Genomic DNA, 23,020 nt, shown 5'->3' on the forward strand with positions numbered 1-23,020 from the left:
TACAATTTAGATATATACAATGTTACAAATGGAATTTAAATTAAATAGAAGTAATTACAGGCAGTATTCAAAAATTTCAGTAGTGACAGGTTGACATGGAGTGATTATGGTTGGTAATGACAAATTAAGCAATAAATAAAAATAATATGGTATGTGCAGTCATGGCCAAAAGTTTTGAGAATGACATAAATATTACATTTTCACAAAGTCTGCTGCTTCAGGGTTTTTAGGAGTTTTTGTCAGATGTTTCTATGGTATAATGAAATACAATTAGAAGCATTTCATAAGTATCAAAAGCTTTTATTGAGAATTACACAGAATTCATGCAATAAGTCAATATTTGCAGTGTTGACCCTTCTTTTCCAAGACTTCTGCAATTCTCCCTGGCATGCTGTCAATCAACTTCTGGACCAAATCCTGACTGATGGCAGTCCATTCTTGCATAATCAATGCTTGGAGTTTGTCAGAATTTGTGGGTTTTTGATTGTCCACCCGCCTCTTGAAGATTGACCACAAGTTCTCAATGGGATTAAGATCTGGGGAGTTTCCTGGCCAAGGGCCCAAAATCTTAATGTTTTGTTCCCCGAGCCATTTAGTTATGACTTTTGCTTTATGGCAAGGTGCTCCATCATGTTGGAAAGGGCATTCTTCATCACCAAACTGCCCTTGGATGGTTGGGAGAAGTTGCTCTCGGAGGACGTTCTGGTACCATTCTTTATTCATGGCTGTGTTTTTAGGCAAGATTATGAGAGAGCCCACTCCCTTGACCGAAAAGCAACCCCACACATGAATGGTCTCAGGATGCTTCACTGTTGGCAAGAGACAGGACTGATGGCAGCGCTCACCTCGTCTTCTCCGAACAAGCTTTCCTCCAGATGCCCCAAACAATCGGAAAGGGGATTCATCAGAGAAAATGACTTTACCCCAGTCCTCAGCAGTCCAGTCCCTGTACCTTCTGCAGAATATCAGTCTGTCCCTGATGTTTTTACTGGAGAGAAGTGGCTTCTTTGCTGCCCTCCTTGACACCAGGCCTTCATCCAAAAGTCTTCGCCTCACTGTGCGTGCAGATGCACTCACACCTGCCTGCTGCCATTCCTGAGCAAGCTCTGCACTGGTGGTGGCCCGATCCCGCAGCTGTAACACCTTCAGGAGACGGTCCTGGCGCTTGCTGGACTTTCTTGGGCGCCCTGGAGCCTGTTTGGCAACAATTGAACCTCTCTCCTTGAAGTTCTTGATAATTGGATAGACGGTTGACTGAGGTGCAATCTTACTCGCTGCTGTAAACTTCCCTGTTAGGCCCTTTTTGTGCATTGCAATGATGGCTGCTCGTGTTTCCTTGCAGGTAACCATGGCTAACAGATGAGGAACAATGGTGTCATGCATCATCTTCCTTTTAAAGTGTCCAGTCACTCTATCATGACAGATTGATCGCCAGCCTTGTCCTCATCAACACCCACACCTGTGTTAATGTGTGTGACACCTGTGTGTCATTGAAATGATGTTAGCTGGTCCTTTTGTGGCAGGGCTGAAATGCAGTGGAAATGTGTTTTTGGTGATAAAGTTCATTTTCAAGGCAAAGAGGGACTTTGCAATTAATTGCAGTTGAGCTGATCACTCCTCATAACATTCTGGAGTATATGCAAATTGCCATTATAAAAACTGAAACAGCAGACTTTGTGAAAATTAATAGTTGTGTCATTCTCAAAACTTTTGGCCATGACTGTAATATGACCATTAGTTGTAGAATATGACCATGAGTTGTAGCTAGAATAATAATGTAATATAACATAATATAATAATAATATGGCAAGATAATTATATAATATAATATATTATGCATTATAATGCCAGCAGCTGTCAAGAGAGAGAGTTCGAGATGAGATAATGGAGTGTGACAGACAGAGCAGGGATGGTATGGATCTGTTCATGGTGGGGGGGGGGGGGGGGGGGGGGGGGGTGTCAGTGGTCAGCATGGTGCAGTCTGTGTCCTCTGTTACAGTTTAACAGTCTGATGGCGGTGGGCACAAAGGAGCACCTGAAGCATTCAGTCTTGCACCGTGGTGGAATGATGCGTTGTCTGAACGGGCTCCCCATCAGCCACAGCTCATCATGGAGAAGGTGAGAGGGGTTGTCCAGGATGGCTCGCAGTTTGTCCATCAACCTCCTCTCAGCCACTGACTCCAGACTGTCCAGTTCTAGGCCAAGCACAGAGAATAGATATGTTTTAAATACTGAAGGAGACACTGTAAAAACAAAATAATAATAAATATATAATTTATAAATAATTTAAAAATATTTCTAAATATTTAAAGCAAGAATATTTTGTCATTTCTTTTACAATCATTATTTATTTTCCTAAATATTGAAAACTAATGTTTAACAGTGACTAGGTTAGCTTTTAAAGGATTAATATTGCATTGTATTGTGTCAGAGGAAACGTCGAGGCAACTTTCATATCCTGTGTTCCTCGGCTGGTTCAATAATTCATAGGGCTGAAATCAGAACAGAGAGAGAGGAGGCCTGGAGGAGAGAGGAACAGAGCTCTGTGATTTATTGGTGTGAAAGCTGCTGCTGCTGCCGAACAATAGGAAGTTGTTAGCTTCAAACTCAGAGAGCAAAGAGCTGCCAAGTTTGCGCTCTGAGCAACAACAGGGGTTTGAATCTGTGATCTTTGCAGGAACGGGGGTTGTCGTGTTTGAACTTTGGGAACAATAGGTGTTATACCTGAGAGAGGATTTACAAAGTTGAATACAGAGTTTCTACTTTGCAGCTTTGAGCTTTGAAGAATAAAGTGAGCACATACAGCATGTCCTGGAAGATACCAGACACTCGCACACCGAGCAGCGATGATGGCATCAGGCAGCGGGACTGGTGATGAAAGTTATGTCATCAAAAAGTGTTTTCCACCTCCAGCTTGTTGCCTCAGAGCCGTTTCATGGTTGTATCATTTCTTGAGAGGAGTGTTGACAGTTTGGAGCTTGTGAGAGAGCAGAGAAGACATGTGGATGTGCAGCTGCTGACTGGAGGAGAAGAAATAGAAAAGAAGAGAGAGAAAGAATACACTCTTGTCAACATGCGACAGAATGAGAGACAGGCTGAAAAAGGAAGTCAGCTGGTGTGCTGCAGTGGATCCAGAGGCAGGACTGTTGTCACCTCTTTGGCCTGAGCGTTCCTTCTTTGCTCATTAAAATGTAAATACAATGCTAATATCATGCACTTTTTCTGTGTTGTCAGGAGGCACAGCATCCAGGCAGAAGGGCTTTCGAGGGTGTATTCGCTCCCTGCAGCTGAACGGCGTCACCCTGGACCTGGAGGAGAGGGCAAAGATCACACCCGGGGTTCGAGCCGGCTGCCCGGGTCACTGCAGCAGCTACGGCTCGCTCTGCCAGAACCAGGGCCGCTGTGTGGAGAGAGCCAACGGATTCCACTGTGACTGCAGCCTGTCAGCATACACTGGAGTCTTCTGCCATACAGGTGGGATGTAGGATTAAAACTTACAGATTTATGCTGAATAAATTACTTCCTAAAGAGAATGCAAAGTTTCAGGTCCAATCAAGGTCAAAATTATTTACGATGTGTTTAAAACAGGAACCGTAACAAGCTTCAGGACAAGATTGTGGCTGGAAAATGCATTTCCTGCAATGTCCTTCAAACAGGGACAACCCCTCAAAGTTAAAAGAGTCTGTCTGAAAGGTACATGCTTTTCAATGAGGCACTAAAGAAGTCCAAAATGATGGTCCTCTTCTCTAGGCGTCTCTCTCTGTTATTTTACTCAGAGTGGTAAGGACTCTTAAAGCCAGGACAGCTGAAAGAGACAGATCATAGAAATTATAGCCTACCCTGAAATGTCCTCCTTCCTTCCTTCCTTCCTCCGTCCGTCCTTCCGTCCGTCCTTCCTTCCTTCCTTCCTTCCTTCCTTCCTTCCTTCCTTCCTTCCTTCCTTCCTTCCTTCCTTTCTACTTTCTTCTTTCTTCCTTTCTTCCTTCCTTCCTTCCTTCACCACAGTGCTACCTAAAGGCTGGCACACATTACAGGATTCTTCAAACCTTCACACATTTAGAGACCACACACTTGATAATAACAAAAAACAGATCGCACAAGATATTATAGTGTGTGGTGTGCACTATGGAGCACATCACACACTAACCGATTCTTCTGCAGAGTGTCAGGTTCTTCACGCTCAGTATTCCAAATCTTGCATAGTAAAACGTAGTAAAATGTAGTCAAACAAAGTAAAACGTAGTAAAATGTGACTTTTAGCCTTTTACTTTCTGAAAACACACAAAAAAGAAAAACGATTATGGAAAAAGTCATGGAGACGGCAGGAATGTGGGCTGTATGCATTCCAGCGTGAGTTGGAGGCAAGTAAAAACTGTCACAAGTATTACAGATAGCTTGGAGAGCAGGGCTGTGCGCTAGTCAACCAGTCGGACTTCCATTTCGGAGGTCCAAGGGACTTTTGTTTTCACCGGCGCCATGTTTTTTATTGTTTTTACTTCCTCCTCCGTCAGTCATCTGAGTCAGCTTGCGTCTTGATTGGCTTTTGCTCCGGTACACGTGACATTACACACTGTGCGTGCTCGGCTCCTCCCGGAGCATCCCACACACTACAGGACTCCTAGTTGCAAATAATAAACATGTTCATTATTTACCATCTCTCCTTCTGAGGCCTCAAAGCGGTTTCCCAGTGTGTCAAATAAATAATAAAAAGTTCAGTGTAGATCTGCTTGTTATCTAAAGTGTCTTGAGATAATGTGTTAAGATTTGGCCATACTAATAAAACTTGATTGGTTCATTGACTGAGAGGACTTTTGTGGACCTGCTTTCCTGCGGTGCACAAGAATCCCAGCATGCAGTTTGAAGCAACCACGGTATGTTCTTTTTATACACCTTTTGTTTCATAGATAACCACCAGGATGGCCGAGTGGTTAAGGCGTTGGACTTAAGATCCAATGGGCAACAGCCCTCGTGGGTTCGAACCCCACTCCTGGTAGTCTGACTTATCAAGTCAACTACTTTGGTTGGTGAATGGTGAATGATAAATCAATGATGAGCAGAGAGTACATGTTACTCATGTTAGACAGCCATATGCTTAGATAGAGGAGATGAAGAGAGAGAGGAAATACAGAGAGAGGGCTGTGATAGAATCCCAGTGTGTCAGTTCCCCCAGCAGTCTAAGCCTATAGCAGCATAACTAATGGCCATTTTCCACCGGCCCGTCTTAGCTCTACTCGACTTGACTTGACTCTACTCGGTTTATGTTGCGTTTCCATGGGCACGGTACCTCGTCTCAGATACCAGTTTTCATTACCTGCTCTGCTGTGGTTCCAAGGGAGCTTAGCCCATAGACTGTAAAAAATATGGACGTAGTATCCGTGACGTCACCCATCTGTTCCTGAGAGCTGTTTTGAAGCAAATCGACGGCAGCAGCCATATTGGTAATGCAGAACTCAACTAGGCAGAGTGTGACGTAGTGTGAGTCTCTTAGCCAATGGCTGTGTGTTCCCGACCGGGAGTCACGTCAGTCATGTCCTTATTTGGGCAAAACTCATAATCTTAATATCTTCTTAACCGTCACGTTAGAAAAAAATTCACCCCCCCGTACAGTGTGTGCCATTAGAGAGATTAGCGTTGTAGGGCCAAGCCGTTTTTTGAACCAGGCTGTAAACATGTTTATTAATGCTGCAAAGATCGTCTTTTTCCCATTCATATCTATGTGGTTTCCGGTGTTTCTGCAGCCAGCCTCAAGCGGATTTTCGATGTATTGCAGTTTATAACACTTCCGCATTTGCTTCATCGTTTGAGACCGGAGTTTGCCGCTTGGCTTAGCCGATACTAAAAGGTGACGTCGACACACTGCCGGCCACTGATTGTTCAGAGAATGTCGTCACCGAAGAGTCATGAGCGCAACGCCCAATCGCTCCCAACACAGGATCAAACCCGCCATTTTTAAAAAATGGCATCAGTACTCTTTTGCTCTTCTTTTGCTTTCCTCTCTCACTTGGACTGCGACAAAAAAGGCAACAGACCGAGCAGCAAGTACACCATTGCCTCCATGTCCTCCATTGTTTGTGATTGTTGTCTTTGTGTCGCATTCAAAATGACGCGCAGCTGTGTTATGACGACCCTGCCCACCGTGAGACGGTACTCGGGCTGTTGGAGAAGGAACCCAAACCGAGTAGAGTCGAGTCGAGTAGAGCCGAGTTGAGTCAAGTAGGGCTGGAACTGTGGAAATAGTGGAAAAGGGCCAAGCTGGTCCAAGCCTGATCCAGCTCTAACTATAAGCTTTATCAAAAAGGAAAGTTTGATGCCTACTCTTAAAAGTAGAGAGGGTGTCTGCCTCCTGGACCCTGATTGGTAGATGATCCCAAAGGAGAGGTGCCTGATAACTGAATGCTCGACCTCCCATACTACTTTTACAAACTTAAGGTACAGCAAGCAGGCCTCCATGTTAGGAGCGTAGTGTTCTTGAGGGGTAACAGGGCACTATATCTTAAAGCTATAGAGGTGTCTGACCATCAAGCTGTCCATCCACGATTGAGTGAAAGAGGTTTATGTGGATATTTAAATATGGACTTGTTTAGACTAGAACTTAAAAGTCTTTCTTTTGCATTAAAAAAAATCTGCACTCATGTCAAAGTTATGAAAATGATTCTCATGCACAAGGATCTATAAAACACTGGAGTATGCATGCCAGTCGTCAGTTTAAACAAGATGTATCCCCTTAAGCTCATATAGAAATAAAATGTGAGTAATGAGAAACACCCACACGTCCACCTGTGGGTGTTTGGACGATGTTGAGAAAGGTTAAGCATCCATATTGTTCAGAAAACGTACAGCTCAGCTTCTATATGATATCAAAGGTGTTTTAAATCGTGTCCACTCGATGCGTCGGGGTCGTCTGTTTGATGCTAACTCTGCGTCATCACGTTGACCTTTAATGCTCTCGGTGACATTAATAACATAAGAGGGTTCAGATGCTTCTACTTTGTTAAAAAGAGCTCAGTTCACCCTCCTCCCACTAAATATTGATATCTCCTGAACCCACTCATCCGCTCCGCCGTGCTGAGTCACAAAGAGCGCTTGTTTTTGATGCCTTTGTAAGTCACAGTGACACATTCTCTGTGTTTGATATTTTTAAAGTTCACTCGTGTTTGCTGCCGAAACATTAAACCAAAGACCTGACAGCTCTACAGATCAATTCTTGTAACGATTTCAGCTCTTTGTAGATATTTAGGGAGTATATTTTTATATTCTTGTGGGTTAATCAGATGTGTTGAGTTGTTTTGATGCCTCCACAGAAACCTCATGGAAGTTTGTAGCCAGATGCTTCAACGTATGAGGCTGAAGATGATCATCTTACAGAGTTTCATGACCCTGTCTTCTTGTTCTTTCCTCCAGGAGACCAGGGCTGCATTCTCGTTCAAAACAAACAGTGAAATGAGACCTCTTTGTGAATCTGTAACACAGCTACAAAGTATTCTGTAAACGTCAGAAACAAATCAGAAGTTATTAAAGAAACACTCTCCCTCCTCCAGAGTTGTCAGCCAGCTTCAAACCGGAGACGTCTGTCACCTACACCTTCAAGGAGCTGTATGAGTTAAGAGGAAACAGCAGCGCTCTGCCGTCCTCCATCTACTCCGACATGACGCTGAGAGGAGAGAACGTCTCTCTGAGCTTCAGGACCAATCAGAGTCCGGCTGTGCTGTTCTACGTCAGCTCCTACTACAGAGAGTACCTGGCCCTGCTCATCAACAAGCACGGTGAGGAGGCTTTTATTTTGAAGGAGTCTCCTGCTTTCCTCCTTCTTCCAATCATCCAAAACCTTCTTGGTGATTGCATCTTCTCACTCTCTGTCTTCTTGGGTGATGATCTCCCTCGTTCTAAATTATTCTCTCCATATCATTTAACCTAAAATCTTCCTTGACTTCCTCTCATATCTTCTCCCAGCCTCTCATCTTACCTTTCCTCCGCTCTTCCTTTCATCCTGTCATCTCCTCTTGACATCACCCCTCCTTGTTTCCTCCTCCGCATCTCCTGCTCTTCTCATTCTCTCTCTGTCAGATCTCTCCTCTCTCTGATTCGCCCCGTCAGTCTCTACCTCCGTTTAATCCATCCAGCAGGGCCGGCTATTAGCTTTAGTCTCCTGCAGACATAAAGAAGTGTTCACAGGTCCTCTCTCTGAGACCTGAGGAGTGCAGCTAAGGGAATAAGAGTCTGGTGGGTGCTAATGGGTGACAGGTCGGCGTGCTGCTGGAGAAAACAGCTGAAAACTTGCTGATGTGTTTTATCAACTTCAGTGTGAAATAATTACGCTCACTTTTAAGAGAAGCAGGAGGCACTTTAAATCTGAAATCACATTTTCAGCCTCCAGAAGTTTAATAAAATCCGCACTTTGCTGCTAGATTAGCCGCAGATTGACTTGTTCTGGTGTTAATGAGTCAGAGGACAGCGGGGCATTAAGGTTTTCATGCTGACCTAGGAGTCGTCAGGTAAATGCACTCAAACTGAAGCGCCCAATTAAATCCCTGGGAGCTTTCTCTTATTTGCCTTGAGGTGGCTCATTTCTTTTTACTCTTGAGTGCATTTACACCTCCCCTGCCCCAAAACAAGCCCTCCATGAAACCTGAGTTTTCCGGAATACGTTTGTAAAGAGAGTAGCTATTGTTACTCATTTCACCCTCAAAGGAAAAACAGATGATACATTGAGGTTGTGAAGCCCTATTGATATGATACAATAATGATTTTAAACCTTTAATTTCTTACTCCTATCTCACAGCATCACAGGGCTTTTGTTATTTCTGCACTTATTGTTCTAATAATGGAGATTATCAGAATTAATTACTATTTTTTTTAATGAAGAATTAGCTCTAATCCTCTTGTTGTAGACATCTCTTATAGAAAGAACATTGTATTTAAATTTATCAGGTTTCCCTCTGCAGGATTAAAGAGAAGTTTAGCCTGTAACCCAACAAAGCACAGATCTTTCTCTCTCTCTCGCTCTAAAAATAAATGGTTTTTTTTCCCTCTCTGTGTGATCTGAAGTGTAACTCCGCTGTGTGATGTGTTTCATGTGTGAAGACATGCTGGAGGTGAGATACAAGCTGGACAGCAGCAGAGAGGCTGAGGTGTTGAGGAGCAGAGTGAGGAGCCTGGCCAACGGACAGCTTCACACTGTGAGCATCAGGAGGCTGACGGACTCTGTGTCTGTGCAGGTAAAACCAATGAATCCGCTCATCTTGTTCTTGACAACAAACCATTTTTAGCCCACATAGACAGTCACATCACACGGCTGTCTAACATGAGTCTGGTCCTGCTGGAGGTTTCTGCCTGTTAAAGGAAGTTTGTCCTTGGAGCTGTAACTTGCTAAATGCTGGAGAGTGCTCTACTCATGGTGGATTTATTTTGTGTATATAAGACAAGAAAGGCTATGTTCTAGACCTGCTCTTTTTTTAAGATGTCTTATGTAACATGTGACATGAATTGGGGCTATAAAGAAAGAACTGACAGAGAATATTTTTAGACCTGTACGCAGGTCTAGCCAAACACTCCATGGCACGACTCCAACTCATCCAGAACACAGCAGCTAGAATCCTGACACATACAAGAAAATATGATCATATCACACCGGTTCTCAAAACACTTCACTGGCTCCCCGTTCAATATAAAACCCATTTCAAAATCCTACTATTAGTCCATAAAGCACTCAATGGTTCAGCTCCCCTGTACATCTCTGACTTGCTCACAGTACAGTATATAAAAAGGGTATATAAGGGTCAAATCAAGGTCTGGTGAAGGGGACTTTAGTTACTGTGGTCCATCTTTTTGGAACAAACTGCCTGCTGACCTCAGGTCCATAACAACTGTCTCCACTTTTAAAAAAAGACTGAAAACATATTTATTTTCTCAAGTGTATGAATGATATAATGACTGATGTGACTGGATGCATGTGCAGCAACAACTGCTGTTTGTCTGATTTCTGTGTCTGATCTATGTTGGGTGTATCTATTGTTTTTCTGTATTTATTTTAATCTTAAAAATGTAATTCAAATATTTATCTATCTTTTTTTTTGGATTAGTCATTGTATTCAGCGTCCACTCAGTCCATAAATCTGGGGTTCCCAAAGCTGGGGTCGGGACCCCCTTGGAGGTCGCGAGACACAAGTGGGGAGGGTCGCAAGATGTCTTCCAGAAAGCTTTTTTATGCAACTTATGCAAGTTCACACACAGCGACTGCACACTTTGCTGATGTGCTGTTTTCACTCTGCAGCCAGAAATGTGTAAAGCTCCTGAACATGATTATTTTCCATGTTTTCCAAATGAGGCTTGATCTCAAGGGCAAACACGAAGCCACACATCCATACAGATGCACACAGCCAATCCCATCTACTCCCTATTTGTATTACTGAATGGTATTTTTTTTATGCTCCCCTATATAATAAAACTGCCGTCAGCACTTTAGTTTCAGTTCAGCCACCAGCAGCTGCTGTCCTGGATGCAGCTACGGCAGAGCAGCTGGGACAAACTGCACATAAAACAGCTCCAGATGAAATATGACGCATCTTAATCGTATCTGGATCAAGTGAATCTTGGATCCTGTTAACAGCAGCCTCAGATGATGTATGAAGTGAATTTATCTGACCTGGAGCCAGCTGCATCGACGTCTGTATAATTATCCCTCCCGAGCGTACAAGGTGACCTCCACTTGTGAGCACGCAGCCTCCTGATTCACTGCAGGTGGAGGTGAATGTGGGGTTGTTATTTTTAGAGGCATAGCCTTAAAGTAAAGGTTGAAAGTTTAAGTGTAGTGAAGATATCTGAACAGCTGTTAAAAAGCTAAATGAACATGGGAGTGTTTTCATCCTCAAAGTTGAGGATTTTGTCGCTTTTCTCCGCTCCCTAAAGTTGAACCTTCCCATCCTGAACTCTCCATGAACTTCATCTTTTCATACGAGACACCTCCAGCGACTGAGTCACTAAACTTTGTCACTGCTCTTCAGCTTTAGGAAAAACACATTTTTTCCTTGAAGTAATTCAGGAAATAATTTTCCTCTTTCAGATTGATCAAGACCCCAGAGAAGAATTCAACCTGACATCCGACGGAGAATTTAACGCCATCAAGTCTCTGGTGTTGGGGAAAGTGCACGGTAAGTGAGGAGAGAGTAAAAGCAGAGACAAGGCCTTTCTACTTAGAGAGCACTCAGACTCATTTTAATAACAGATTTGATTACAGAAAGACAGAATTAAAAGTTTGGCTTCTTCTGCTTTTATCAAATGGAAATATTACTCAAGCTTTCCAAAAAAGAAGATATGATTTTCATGTGAGAAAAGTTGTGCTCAGTTTGTATTTAAGGTCATGAAAGTTGAGAGCAGCACAGTTCAGTAGGAAGTGAAGATTAGCTTTACGTTTCAGCAAAGAAGATGTGTTTGTCGTCTCTAGATGGCTAAGATACAGTGGCCCTAATGTGCAAAACATTACAACACTATCAGAAAAGGTAAGTACATGCAGGTGACATGAGTCGTTTCTAATCATAGATTGTAAATAAAAATGGACAGCGTTGCTCCGCCTCATCCCGTTGTACGGTTCTGAAGCCAAAAAATCCCTCTCCTGGGTGCAGCCATTGTGCAGCCAGAGCCTGTGAAGCCACTGTAATAAGCTCCGCCCTACAGCGTAGCGTCACAAGACGCTGTGTGTCCTTTGAAGTTTCACTACGCGGCGGCTGTGAATCAAAGGAAACCAGGAAGTAAAACCCCGTTTTTTAAACTTTAATAACTAACGAAAAAGAAACTTTTCAGGAAAAAGAGGCCTTGTACACAAAACATTCAAATACTAACTACATATCACCACAGCATACAGATGTGAGAAACATTCGTACAACGTGTATTTATCTTTTTAAAGACAGATTTTTTTACCTATACTGCAGCCAGCCACCAGGGGGTAGACACACTGCTGAAAGCCTCACCACCAGGGACGTGTCTGGCACGCTTGTTTCTGGACCATAGACTGTATAAAATATGGACGTAGTACCCGTGACGTCACCCATTTGTTTCTGAAGGGCCTTTTTTTAGGCCAATCTGCGGCGGCAGCCATATTGCTGCTGTCAATCAAGTCAGCTGTGCCTCTCATTGGAAGACAAATAATCTTAATATCTTGGAAATTACAGCATTATGAATAAATTCATCCCCCGTACAGTGTGTGCCGATCGAGAAATGAGCTATCCAGACTAAACTCGTTTTTTGAACCAGGCTGTAAACATGTTTATTTCTGCTGTAAAGATTGACTTTTTTGAATGGGTGTGTATGTGGTTTCTAGTACTTCCAGAGCCAGCCTCAAGCGGACACTCGATGCAGTTTTTAACACTTCTGCATTGGCTTCAGTTCTCTCGGCCGAAGGTTGCCGCTTGGATTGGACGAACACAGTGCCCTTCTTTTTGACTAGATGGAAATGTTGCTTTCACATGTTGATGTCAAAAAATGTTTGGTGATTTCTCGATGTGTTTTTCACTTCAGGACCACCATACCAAGAATAGAAAGATCAGCCAGCCAACAAACAAACAATATGATCGCTAACAGAGTTTCTTTTAGGTGATAGACCTCTCTCTCATTCAGGGCTAAAGCTGACATGTTTACATGCTCTAATAATTATCTTTATGTGTAACAAACAAGCTGTTTCAAGCACCTCCTATTTTATTTGCCAGAGAACAAAGTGTTAATGTTGTTGTTGAAATTAGGGATGTGCTACGATGTATTGTCGAATTAACAGTAACACATCCACCTCGCTAGGCGGCACTAGATTTATCAGTTTGTTAGTCAGCTAAACAAACTGACCGTTGAAAATAATAATAATAATAATAATAATAATAATAACTTTAAAACTGATAATATTGATAATTAAAAAAAAAACAAACTTTAAAGCTGATAATATTAATAATATAAAAATAATAACAATGATAATGTTACTTTGACAATAACAATAGTGATGATAATAATAATAATAATAACTAAGATAATAATAGAAATAATAATTATAACAATAATAATAATCATCAATCAATGATAATTATAGCAATAATAATAATTATCAATCAATGATAATTATAGCAATAATAATAATTATTGTTATAATAATAACATTAATAAAAATATTAAGAATAAGAATAATAACAATAATGATGTTCATAATAATTATAAAAAACATATATCATAATAATAATAATAATAATATTATTATTATTAATAATAATAATAATAATAAATAAATAAATAAATGTCACAACTAGAGCTCATCTTAGCCACAAGACAGCGTTTTCCCAAACTTTGCCAGTGTTAATGTTGAAAAGTGATTGTATCTGACTGATATTATTCTGTCAGTCTATTATTATTTGTTTTTACAATTTTTATATTTACTCCTTAGTCATTTAAATGGAAAGTGTTTACGTGTATTTCTTGATTTGTGTCGGAATATGTGCCATGTTCATTTTACATGCTAAAAAAAAGGCTGGACTATTTATTTAAATGTTATTTGTTAAATTGTATTCAGTGATTTGCCAAACATTAAATAACCATCAATTTTGTTCTTGGAAAAAGTAATGACCAGCTTTAATACAAATCAAACAGGCAAGATGCAGTATAGTTTTGTACTGTGTTTAAATAAATAACAGTCATTTTATACCCTCTTCTTAACACTTGACTTGTCAACTAGTCTGAAGTAAATTTCTGTTCAATGGACTGGGAAATTAGTGGCAAGGAACATCCCTAGTTTAAATTCTACATGAATATTAAACACATTTTATTCAAATAAAAGCTGTGAATTATCAGTGTGGATATTTTTTAAATGGAAGACATCAAGAGGAATAAAAAACACATTAAAAAAAGGAAAAATATCACGTTATGAAACACTCCTTTTTCCCCCCAGCTTTGCACACAGAGTGCTTTCATTTTTCTGGACCGCAGCGTGTTCCCAGTCAGCTGTCAAAACAAATCTAAAAGAGCTTCGTGAATAATTAAGAAGCTGTTGTGAATATTAAGTGTCGCCGCACCTTTCACCTCCAGGAGAGATAAAAGCAGAGAATCATGTTAGACAGCCTGGAGAAACCTCGAGTGTAGATATGTTTAGCGTCAGTTAATGAGTCCAGGATTAAACCAGAATGTTCTTTTCCTGTATCACACCTGAGCAGATTTTCAGCCTGTTAAAAAAAGACTCACCCTCCGGGAGGGTTAAAGCACATCCTCATTGAGCTGCTGTGTCTACTCCTGGTCAGAGACCTGTAACAGAGCTGGGGTGAGACTTTAATTGGCTCTGTCATGACTTATTCATGTTTTCTTTGAGCGGCTCCATCAGAGAGGGACTCAGATATAAGCTGTTAATAACAAGAGGGGCTCGGAGGCCGCGGGCTGCAGTCACAGCTCTCTGATAAGACTGAGACTCAGCAGCTGTACCCTCAATATGAAAGAGGAAACACACTCACTGTTTGAAGTCGAACTTCAGCCTGCTCTTTGAAAAGCTTTGAACTGAGTCCAACCTTCCTTTCCTTAGTAAAACCTTGGAAAGCGTAGTTGCCGCCTAGCTACATCAACATCTGTCCAACCATGAACTCTATGAAGCACTATAGTCAGCCTACAGAGCACACCACAGCACAGAGACCACCCTCATCAAGATCACCAACGACCTCCTCCTCGCTGCAGACTCTGGACATATCAGTAATCTGCCTTTGACACAGTTACCAACGCAGTTATTCAGAAAAGCCTATTGGACAATCTCGGCACCTCGACTCAGTTTGTCAGCATCAACGACTTATCCCTCAAGGCTCTGTGCTTGGTCCCCTACTCTTCACCATCTACATGCTCCCACTTGGTCAGATCACTGCGTTCTTAATTTCCACTGTTACGCTGATGATACTCAGCTCTATCTCAGCACATCACCATCCACCCAGCTTCCCCCTGTGTCTCTGGTTGAACGCCTCCACACTATGAAAACCTGGATGACAACTAAACTTCTCAAACTCAATAGTAAAAAGATGGAACTCATGGTTGTGGCCCCCAAGCCACTGCTCAGGAAGGTTGGAGATCTCCTCCTCCATGTGGATGGCTGTTCCATCTCCCCATCTCCTGAAGTCCATAACCTGGGTGTCATTCTTGACTCCACCCTCTGCTTCCAGTCACACATCAAATCTGTCACCAAGTCTGCCTTCTTCCACCTAAAAACATCTCCCGGCTGCGTCCATCTCTTTCAGATTCCGTTGCCGAGACCCTTGTCCATTCATTCATTACCTCCCTGCTGGATTACTGCAATGGAGTCCTGTTCGTGGTATCCAGCAATGCCCTGGACAGGCTCCAATATGTGCAGAACTCAGCTGCCAGGGTTGTCATGCATACCAACCCCACTCTCATTCACCTCCGCTGGCTCCCTGTAAAGTATTGCATCTCTTATAAACTCCTCCTCCTCACCTACAAATCCCTGAATGCCCTTGCCCCCCAATACCTGGCTGATCTCCTCCATCAACACACTCCATCCCAGAACCTATGGTCTTCGGACCTGGGTCTCCTCTCCATCCCCCGGACTAAGCTGCGCACTTTTGAAGACAGAGCCTTCAGTGTGGCAGCCCCTACTCTTTGGAACTCTCTCCCTCCAGACATCCGCAGAACCCCAACCCTGGACACTTTTAAGAAAGCAATCAAAACGCAGCTTTTCCTCAAGGCCTTTCCCCATTAGATAGTGTTGTCCCAACCTACCCCCCAGACCCCCTACCTGACCCTTTGAAGCGACTTTGAGTTTCTTGAAAGCCGTTATATAAATCCTAGTTATTATTATTATAATTATTATTATTATTATAATTATTATTATTATTATTATTATTATTGAGTCATGCATCGCGCAAAAAACAGCCTTTAAAACAGACTGATACCGTTCTAATCCAGATGTGAGTTCAACTGTTATAATAATCAATTTAACCTTTCAGTCATCTTTAAAATAAAGCGTCAAACATTTGACCCCGGCTCTGTATGAGTGTTTGTTTCTTTTCTTTGCCTATCTAAGGGTCGACTGATATCAGATTTTCAGAGCCGATGCTGATTTTTAGTTGTTGATGAGACCATTGTCCGAAAAAACTGGGCGATTCATTACTAATTACCATTAATGAATACATAGACACACCTGCAGCAGAGCCAAAGTAGCGCACTCAAATTTATAACTTTTATCAGCGATGGTTGAAATATAATGCAGATTAAAGTTACTAACCATAAACCTTTCTGGAGTCCCTGAGCTCCCTTGTCTCGTAGATTCCTCTTGGTTGCTGCTGTGGACGTGCCACACTCCAGATGCTACAACTACTACTATTCAATTCAATTCAATTTGCTTTATTGGCATGAACAAAGACATGTTGTTGCCAAAGCACATAAAATGTATACACACATATACATTACATATATATTCATTACATATTATATATATTACATATTTTATACGCATTAAAACAATGGTGTCACCCATACAGCATATCTCAATGTCCTCACTTGATGCGGTATGCTCATAAAACCTTCACCTAAAATCAAATATTATCCGTCTCACCACTATCATCTCTCTCTCTCTTCATCTCCCTCTATCCCTCTCTCCAACACGGTTTCAGCAGATGTGTGTCTAACATGAGTCTGGTCCTGCTGGAGGTTTCTGCCTGTTAAAGGAAGTTTGTCCTCGCCACTGTAACTTGCTAAACGCTGCAAAGTGCTCTGCTCATGGTGGATTAAGATGGGATCAGACTGAGTCCTGTCTGTAAGATGGGACTGGATCTTATCCTGTCTTGATGTTGGGTCTTTGTTAATAATAGAACATAGAGTACGGTGTAGACCTGCTCTGTTTGGAAAGAGACTTGAGAGAACATTTGTTGTGATTTGGGGCTATACAAATAAAGATTGATTGATACAGATAATTAGCCAAACGCTGAATATCGGTCCCTGATAATTGGTTGACCCCTAATCTATAGTGTCTAATCAGTGGAAGAATCCCCAAATTATGCCAGCACAGACACGTCACTTATCTAATTGAGCACCTGGAATAAGTTACCCAGTAGCAATGCTCCAGTATTCTGTAGTTTCAGCTTCATTGGTTTTGGGCCATGTCAGTATGTGACCGGTCCTCCCCTCTGTCAAACCAGAGGAGTCAGAGAGTCAGATCAGGATCAGAAAAGCGTCAGGAAAGTGGGTTTTCTGTCACTCCCTGCCAGCCCTGTCATCCATCAGCCTAACTAATGGACCCGGAAGGAACACAGAGAGGCAGAGAGGCAGAGAGAGGTGATGGAGTGAGGAGTGTTTCTGCTGAGAGGCTGCTGTAATGTCTCCTGCTGCTCTCATCAACATGCAGATGTGTTCTGGTAAAACCACTGTCACCCCTCAGTCATGCACTCAGACACTGATGCAGCTGTTTGCAGCGATAATGTCAGTTTTTACAGCTGCTGTTTACTCTGCTGTGAGGAGGAAGAGAAGGAGGAGAAGGATGAAGGGATTAAAGTCGATATAACGCACAGATAGAGGTGAGAGTGAAAACCTGTCTGGTGGAGTGATAGATGCAGACAGAGAGCTGAGTTGCTGGCAGCTTGTCGGAAGTAATGAGGGTGTGTGTGAGGTCATGTGTGTGTGTGATAATCATTAGAGTCGATGTGCTGCGGCTATTGTTTCACTGTGATAACAGGGAAAAGTGGAGCAGAGTCAATGAACCTGTCAGTGTGTGTCGGAGTTATCAGGCAAGAGATTCAGACTTCTTAACTAAAGGTGAAAAGTTTAATTAGAGGAGCTGAAGAGTGTTTTTATCCTGAGCTCTTTGTGTTTATTTATAAGATACAAAAATAGAATTTAGTTTCACATATAACACTCAAATCTCAACACAACACCTATGAGGTGAATGTTTTTCACTGTTGTTTTAAGATGAAATAAATTCTGTTTTTCTTCCTCTCTTAAAGCAGCAGTGACTTCCCATTATAGCCCTGATGTCAGGTGTTTCTGCACCTTTTACTCGTCAATGTTGGGTGACTTCAGGGGGGAATTGAGCACTCAAATAACCTACATTAACATTAAACCATCAGTCTTTGGTACAGTTTATGACTTATAGCTTGAGATAAGTCTCAGGAGGCAGGATGTGACATCATAAGCGTGCGAAGGAAGCCGCAGCGAATTGTTTACAACATGATGCAGAGACTCTGAACTATGACGACAGTTTTTGCATCTTTATGAATGCTACTTGTGAATTAATGCATGTCCAGCAAGTTTCATGATGTAAACAATAATAATAATAATAGTACATTTTATTTATAGGCGCCTTTCAAAGCAGTTTAAAAAGAACAACAATTTAGATTTTTTTAGATCAACAAGACATGATACAGTGCAAATAATAACAATAATAATAATCATCATAATAATAAGAAGAAATATAAATAGATAAATAAAATCAAGATCCGTGTCCAGTCCATATCTGATCCGTCACGGCACCGATTCTGATAGGTTTGTATTCTTGTCAATGTGTTAACTTCCACTGGATCTTGCGTTCCAACTGCATCTCTGATCCGGCAGGTCGGAGCCCTCCGGATCAGATACACAAGACTTCTATTGTTGCCTGATGCCGGAGCACGACGCATCAATCTCAACAGAGCAGATGGAGCGGGACAGGAAGTCAGGCACCAAAACAAAATGAAAACATCCGGTTAATTTTCAGAATTAAACACTCTGTGTTATCACCAGATCATATTTCACTGAACTACAACAACAAACCGTCATGATGAGCGTTTTTTTGGGTTGAAAAATTGTGTAAATTCTCTAAATTGTAATCTTATTTAAAACTATATTTCGTTATCCTAAAAACAAGCACATGTCAGAAAGCATTTGTGTTTCTGAATTGCATAGTGGATTTTAAAACTCTGTAACCAAAAACCAAAGCAGCTCTGTAAAGCTGTTACACTCTTTTCATCCTCCTCTCTGCAGACTCTGATGATCTGGATCCAGACCTGGCCCGGGTGGCATCTCTGGGTTTCACCGGCTGTCTGTCTGTGGTCCACTTTAACTCCATCAGCCCTCTGAAAGCTGCTCTGCTCCACCTGGACACCAGCCCTGTCATCATCAGCGGACCTTTAGTCCAGTCCAACTGTGGCTCCTTGGCTTCAGCTAATCCCTACGCAGTGGAGAACACACACCACCTGTCAGGTAAGAGGGGAGGAATCAGGGTTCATGTTTAGGTAAACAAATACAAAGAAATATGCTGGTACAGGTTGGAGGTAAAAATTATGTATGCATAGATTTCCAGGTAGAAGCTATTTAAAACTGTGTAAGAGACTCTTAAAGTGTGTGCACCTCGTTGAGGAGACGAGAATGTTTGATGATAACACATTTCAGACCACAGAGGGAGGTTTATTAAGGTGTCTTTCCTCTGGTCTTGTTTCATGTTGCTTTAATATGAGTCTGCTGTGAATGATAACACTGATAGTGATTCTGAATTCCTCTCCTCTTTTCTCTCTTCTATTCTCACCCTCTTGTATTTTTATTCCCATCACATTTCTTAATTTCACATCCTTCCTGCCTTTCTTTTCTCATGACTTTCATTTCTTATCCTCTGTGCTTGTTGGTTTTTCATTTGTCTCTGTCCATGTCCCTCTACTCAATCCTCCCACCTTTCATTTCTTCAATCTTCTTCCTCTCTCTGCTGTAGATCAGTCGGGCTCAGTGGGTTCAGGTCAGCCGTTAGTCAATGCCGTCAGAAGTGACTCTGCTCTGATTGGAGGTACTGAACTGTTTAACCATTTTTCACTGTTTTGTCTGTGCTTGTATTGAACTTTTCTGAGCTATCTGTGTCTGAGATTTCATTTGGAACTTTATTAATCAGGGATCTTAAACTTGAAATAACCAATTTTCTATCTATAGAATTTAATCTCTTTGCAGAAAGAGATTAAATGGCTCCTAATACTAATATAATAATAATAAAAATGATAGTCAAAGGTTATTAGAAAATAAAAGGACAGCATTAGTTACTGAAATTACTCTCTGATGGACTATAATTCAGATTTCTTCAAACACAAAGTAGAGGAACACGGTGCAAAATTAATTTCAGCTGTACTTCAGAATTCAGTGTAGATGAAACTCTGAACAGAAGCGTCCAGTGGAGTCACATCGTGTGAAATTCTGCCCACTGTGTGTTGAAGTAAGATTAGCAGAACAAACACACCGCGGGGCAGAAGTACGCACAAACCCAGGGGAGGCAGAGACAAGCAGACATCGTGTTTCAACTTCACAGCAGTTTCACGAAACTGCACTGAGAAATTTACTTCACAGGAAGTCAGCGCCAGTCGACGAAGCTTTCCAAGAAACACATCAGAATATCACCGCTGATTCACAACATGTTTGCCAAATGAGTTTTCTCAGTGAGGTCCACATCAGTATGTTTTCACTCTGTGTACCACAAGGTGAGTAAAATATAACACATAAAAACAACTAAAATGATGAGATTAACACTTGAAAGTGGCTCCCGGTTAAACAAATGTGTGGAATAAAAGAAAAGGTAAGGTAAGACAGAACTGAATATTCTAAACAAAAGTCTGATGCCAGATTGTTCCAATATTAGAGCACAAAGTAAGAGTAACAACAAACACTGAATATAGAGAGTATGATTAAAGCACTAGTAGCAGATTTGATGTTCATCAGTAAAACTTGTTACAGATTACATGAGAAGTTTAGCCAAGTGAGACCTCCACAGGGGGCGCCAAAGTTCAGGAGCTCTCAGAAGCTGTTGGTGAACAACAGTTAAAAGCAATGTCAAGGTGGGGAGGGATGAGAAGGGACATAGCAAGTATAATTAAAGCCCCAGTATGAGATTTTTGTTTATCAGAAAAACGTGTCACAGAGTACAGGAGAGGTTTAGCAAAGCGATAAGAAATATTGCTTTGTCCACAGGGGGGCGCCAACGTTCAGAAGCTCTCAGGATTGGTTGTTGAACACAATGAAAACAGTGCCTTAAATAGGACATTCATAGAAGGACAAAAGGTTAAATGACAGAGTTAGTTGACTGTACAAGTTTGTGTGTTGTAAAAACAGAAATTGTAAAGGATATAATGAAGGTATGAAAGCGTATGATATGATTTAAGGATGTGAATCCTCTGTAACCTTGTGAAAAGGGGGAGTACTTAATCACTAGCTTAGCCAACAGTAGAAATGTGTCTTTTTATTTTTGGGACATAATGCATCTTGTTTTATTGCAACGTTGCTACATAGAGCCAAGCAAAGAGCCAGCCTTGGTTTGCACAACGAAATTAAGTGTGCAAAGGTTCAGTGGCAAAATGCAAAAAACTGCACTTCCTCAAGTGTCCAGTAAAGGCTGGCTCCTAAAGCCAAAGAATCCCCATTAACTCCCATACTAAAATGCCAATTTTAACCGGAGATAGAAAAAACAGGCCTAAAAGTTTTGCGTAATGAGGATGTTACTTGGCGGACAGGTGTGCACATTGTAGCTGTTAGCCAAGAGACTAAAGAACCACCTTCACTTCACCTTTTTACCTCTTGTCAGGTTGACCAACATAGCGCTAACCAGTGTTTTGAATTTGGTGATTACCATCTTTGGCTCCAAACATCTGCTTCAGAAACCAATGTGCTACCTCACTGAGACTGCGTCCATGTTTAAACAGTTTATGTAAAGGCTGCTAATTTTAAGGACTATGTTCAGTTGCTGCATATGGCTGCTGTAGGTCATAAAACTACTGTACAATCTTACTTCTTTCAAATTACGTATTACTTTTTATGTCCTCGGGTGTTGAATGCATGTGATAAAACATCTAAATATGACAGTTTTTATATAAATACTTTTAAAATGACTTGGCTAGCTTTGTCACTGCTTCTGGTATTTATGCTAAGCTAGGCTAAAGACGCCACAAGGCTGCATCTGGTGAACTTTCAGGTAGAAAATGATATTAAATCTCCTCTTAGACAGAATTCCTACTAATACACACCTCAGTATGGATGAATATATGCAACCAATTGCCTTTCACCTTGCAGGTGTCATAGCAGTGGTGATCTTTGTGGCCGTAACCGGCCTTGCGATAGCCGCCAGATTCCTCTACAGGAGAAAAGAGACGTATCGAAACCAGGAAGTGAAGGGAGTGAAACAGGAGGACAGCAGAGATTTCTCTTTCAACAACCAGACTGACTCTCAGAATGCCTCTGGTGAAAACCCAAAGGAGTATTTTATTTAACTGGAGGCCTGATGAACTGGAGAGATCTGGAGCTGAGGTTGCCGGAGGAGGCTGTCCTGCCTCACCTCAGGACTTTACACTGCACTCAGAGCCAATCAGAGACTTCAATGGAGGTTGGGGCTCCACAGAATATGGGAAGCAAAAAAAGGAACTGTGTATTTAACTGTATATAATGTTTATACCGAAACAAACATCCTTACATGTTGATATGCTTGTTTCAAAAACTGTACATATTCAAAAAGTGTAAATGTGGAAGTTCTGTCAATCTCTAATTACCGTCACTCTGTCATGTTCAAAGGTTTCAATTATGGAAGACAGATTTTGTACACGTGGTAACTTTACACAGCTATATCTCTTTCTTTCACTGACTGTGTTGTGTTTGGACTGTGACTGGATTCATTTGTGGGGTTCACTTTTCTATGAGGATAATGAATGGATGTGCACTCAGCTGGAAGTGGAATTGTTTGACTTGTAATTAAGCCCTCAAGAAGAGTACTTCACTACATGCCAGTGTTTGGTGGTTTGTTCGTGTGTAATGCCTTTTATCGTGTGAAGAGCTTTGGAACACTGACAGATTGCGCTCTTCAGAGGATGTTGATTGACGAGTATTACATCTTATTTCAAGAAAGAGACTCACCCAGAAAATGTTGCCTGCTGCATTGGCAGACACTTTGACATACTACAATCAATCAGAGCTCATATTTGGGTTGGAATATCTTTAAATAAGATTTGTTTCTGGACTTGTCAGGTCAGTTGGGCTTATATTTAGTGTAACATTGCATATTTATGTGAGGGATGATGTA

At 41.6% G+C, this 23,020-nt stretch overlaps 1 protein-coding gene and 1 non-coding gene across 4 annotated transcripts in view; both read left to right on the forward strand.

Annotated features, from left to right (window-relative positions):
* Positions 1–22,722, forward strand: part of LOC117826771 (contactin-associated protein-like 4) — a 275,455-nt gene extending 252,733 nt beyond the window's left edge. For all 3 annotated transcript variants that reach the window (XM_034703096.1, XM_034703099.1, XM_034703098.1), the window contains 7 exons: positions 3,235–3,474; positions 7,539–7,763; positions 9,082–9,215; positions 11,060–11,147; positions 18,967–19,185; positions 19,688–19,759; positions 22,021–22,722. In XM_034703096.1, the coding sequence (XP_034558987.1) occupies positions 3,235–3,474; positions 7,539–7,763; positions 9,082–9,215; positions 11,060–11,147; positions 18,967–19,185; positions 19,688–19,759; positions 22,021–22,217 (1,175 nt within the window). In that variant the 3' untranslated portion in view covers positions 22,218–22,722. The remainder of the gene's footprint in view (positions 1–3,234; positions 3,475–7,538; positions 7,764–9,081; positions 9,216–11,059; positions 11,148–18,966; positions 19,186–19,687; positions 19,760–22,020) is intronic.
* On the forward strand, positions 4,911–4,993 carry trnal-uaa. The gene has a single exon. It is a non-coding gene; the product is annotated as a tRNA-Leu (tRNA).
* Positions 22,723–23,020: the final 298 nt, after the last annotated feature.

This window comes from Notolabrus celidotus, chromosome 15 (genome assembly GCF_009762535.1).
Source record: "Notolabrus celidotus isolate fNotCel1 chromosome 15, fNotCel1.pri, whole genome shotgun sequence".
Taxonomy (NCBI): Eukaryota; Metazoa; Chordata; class Actinopteri; order Labriformes; family Labridae; genus Notolabrus; species Notolabrus celidotus.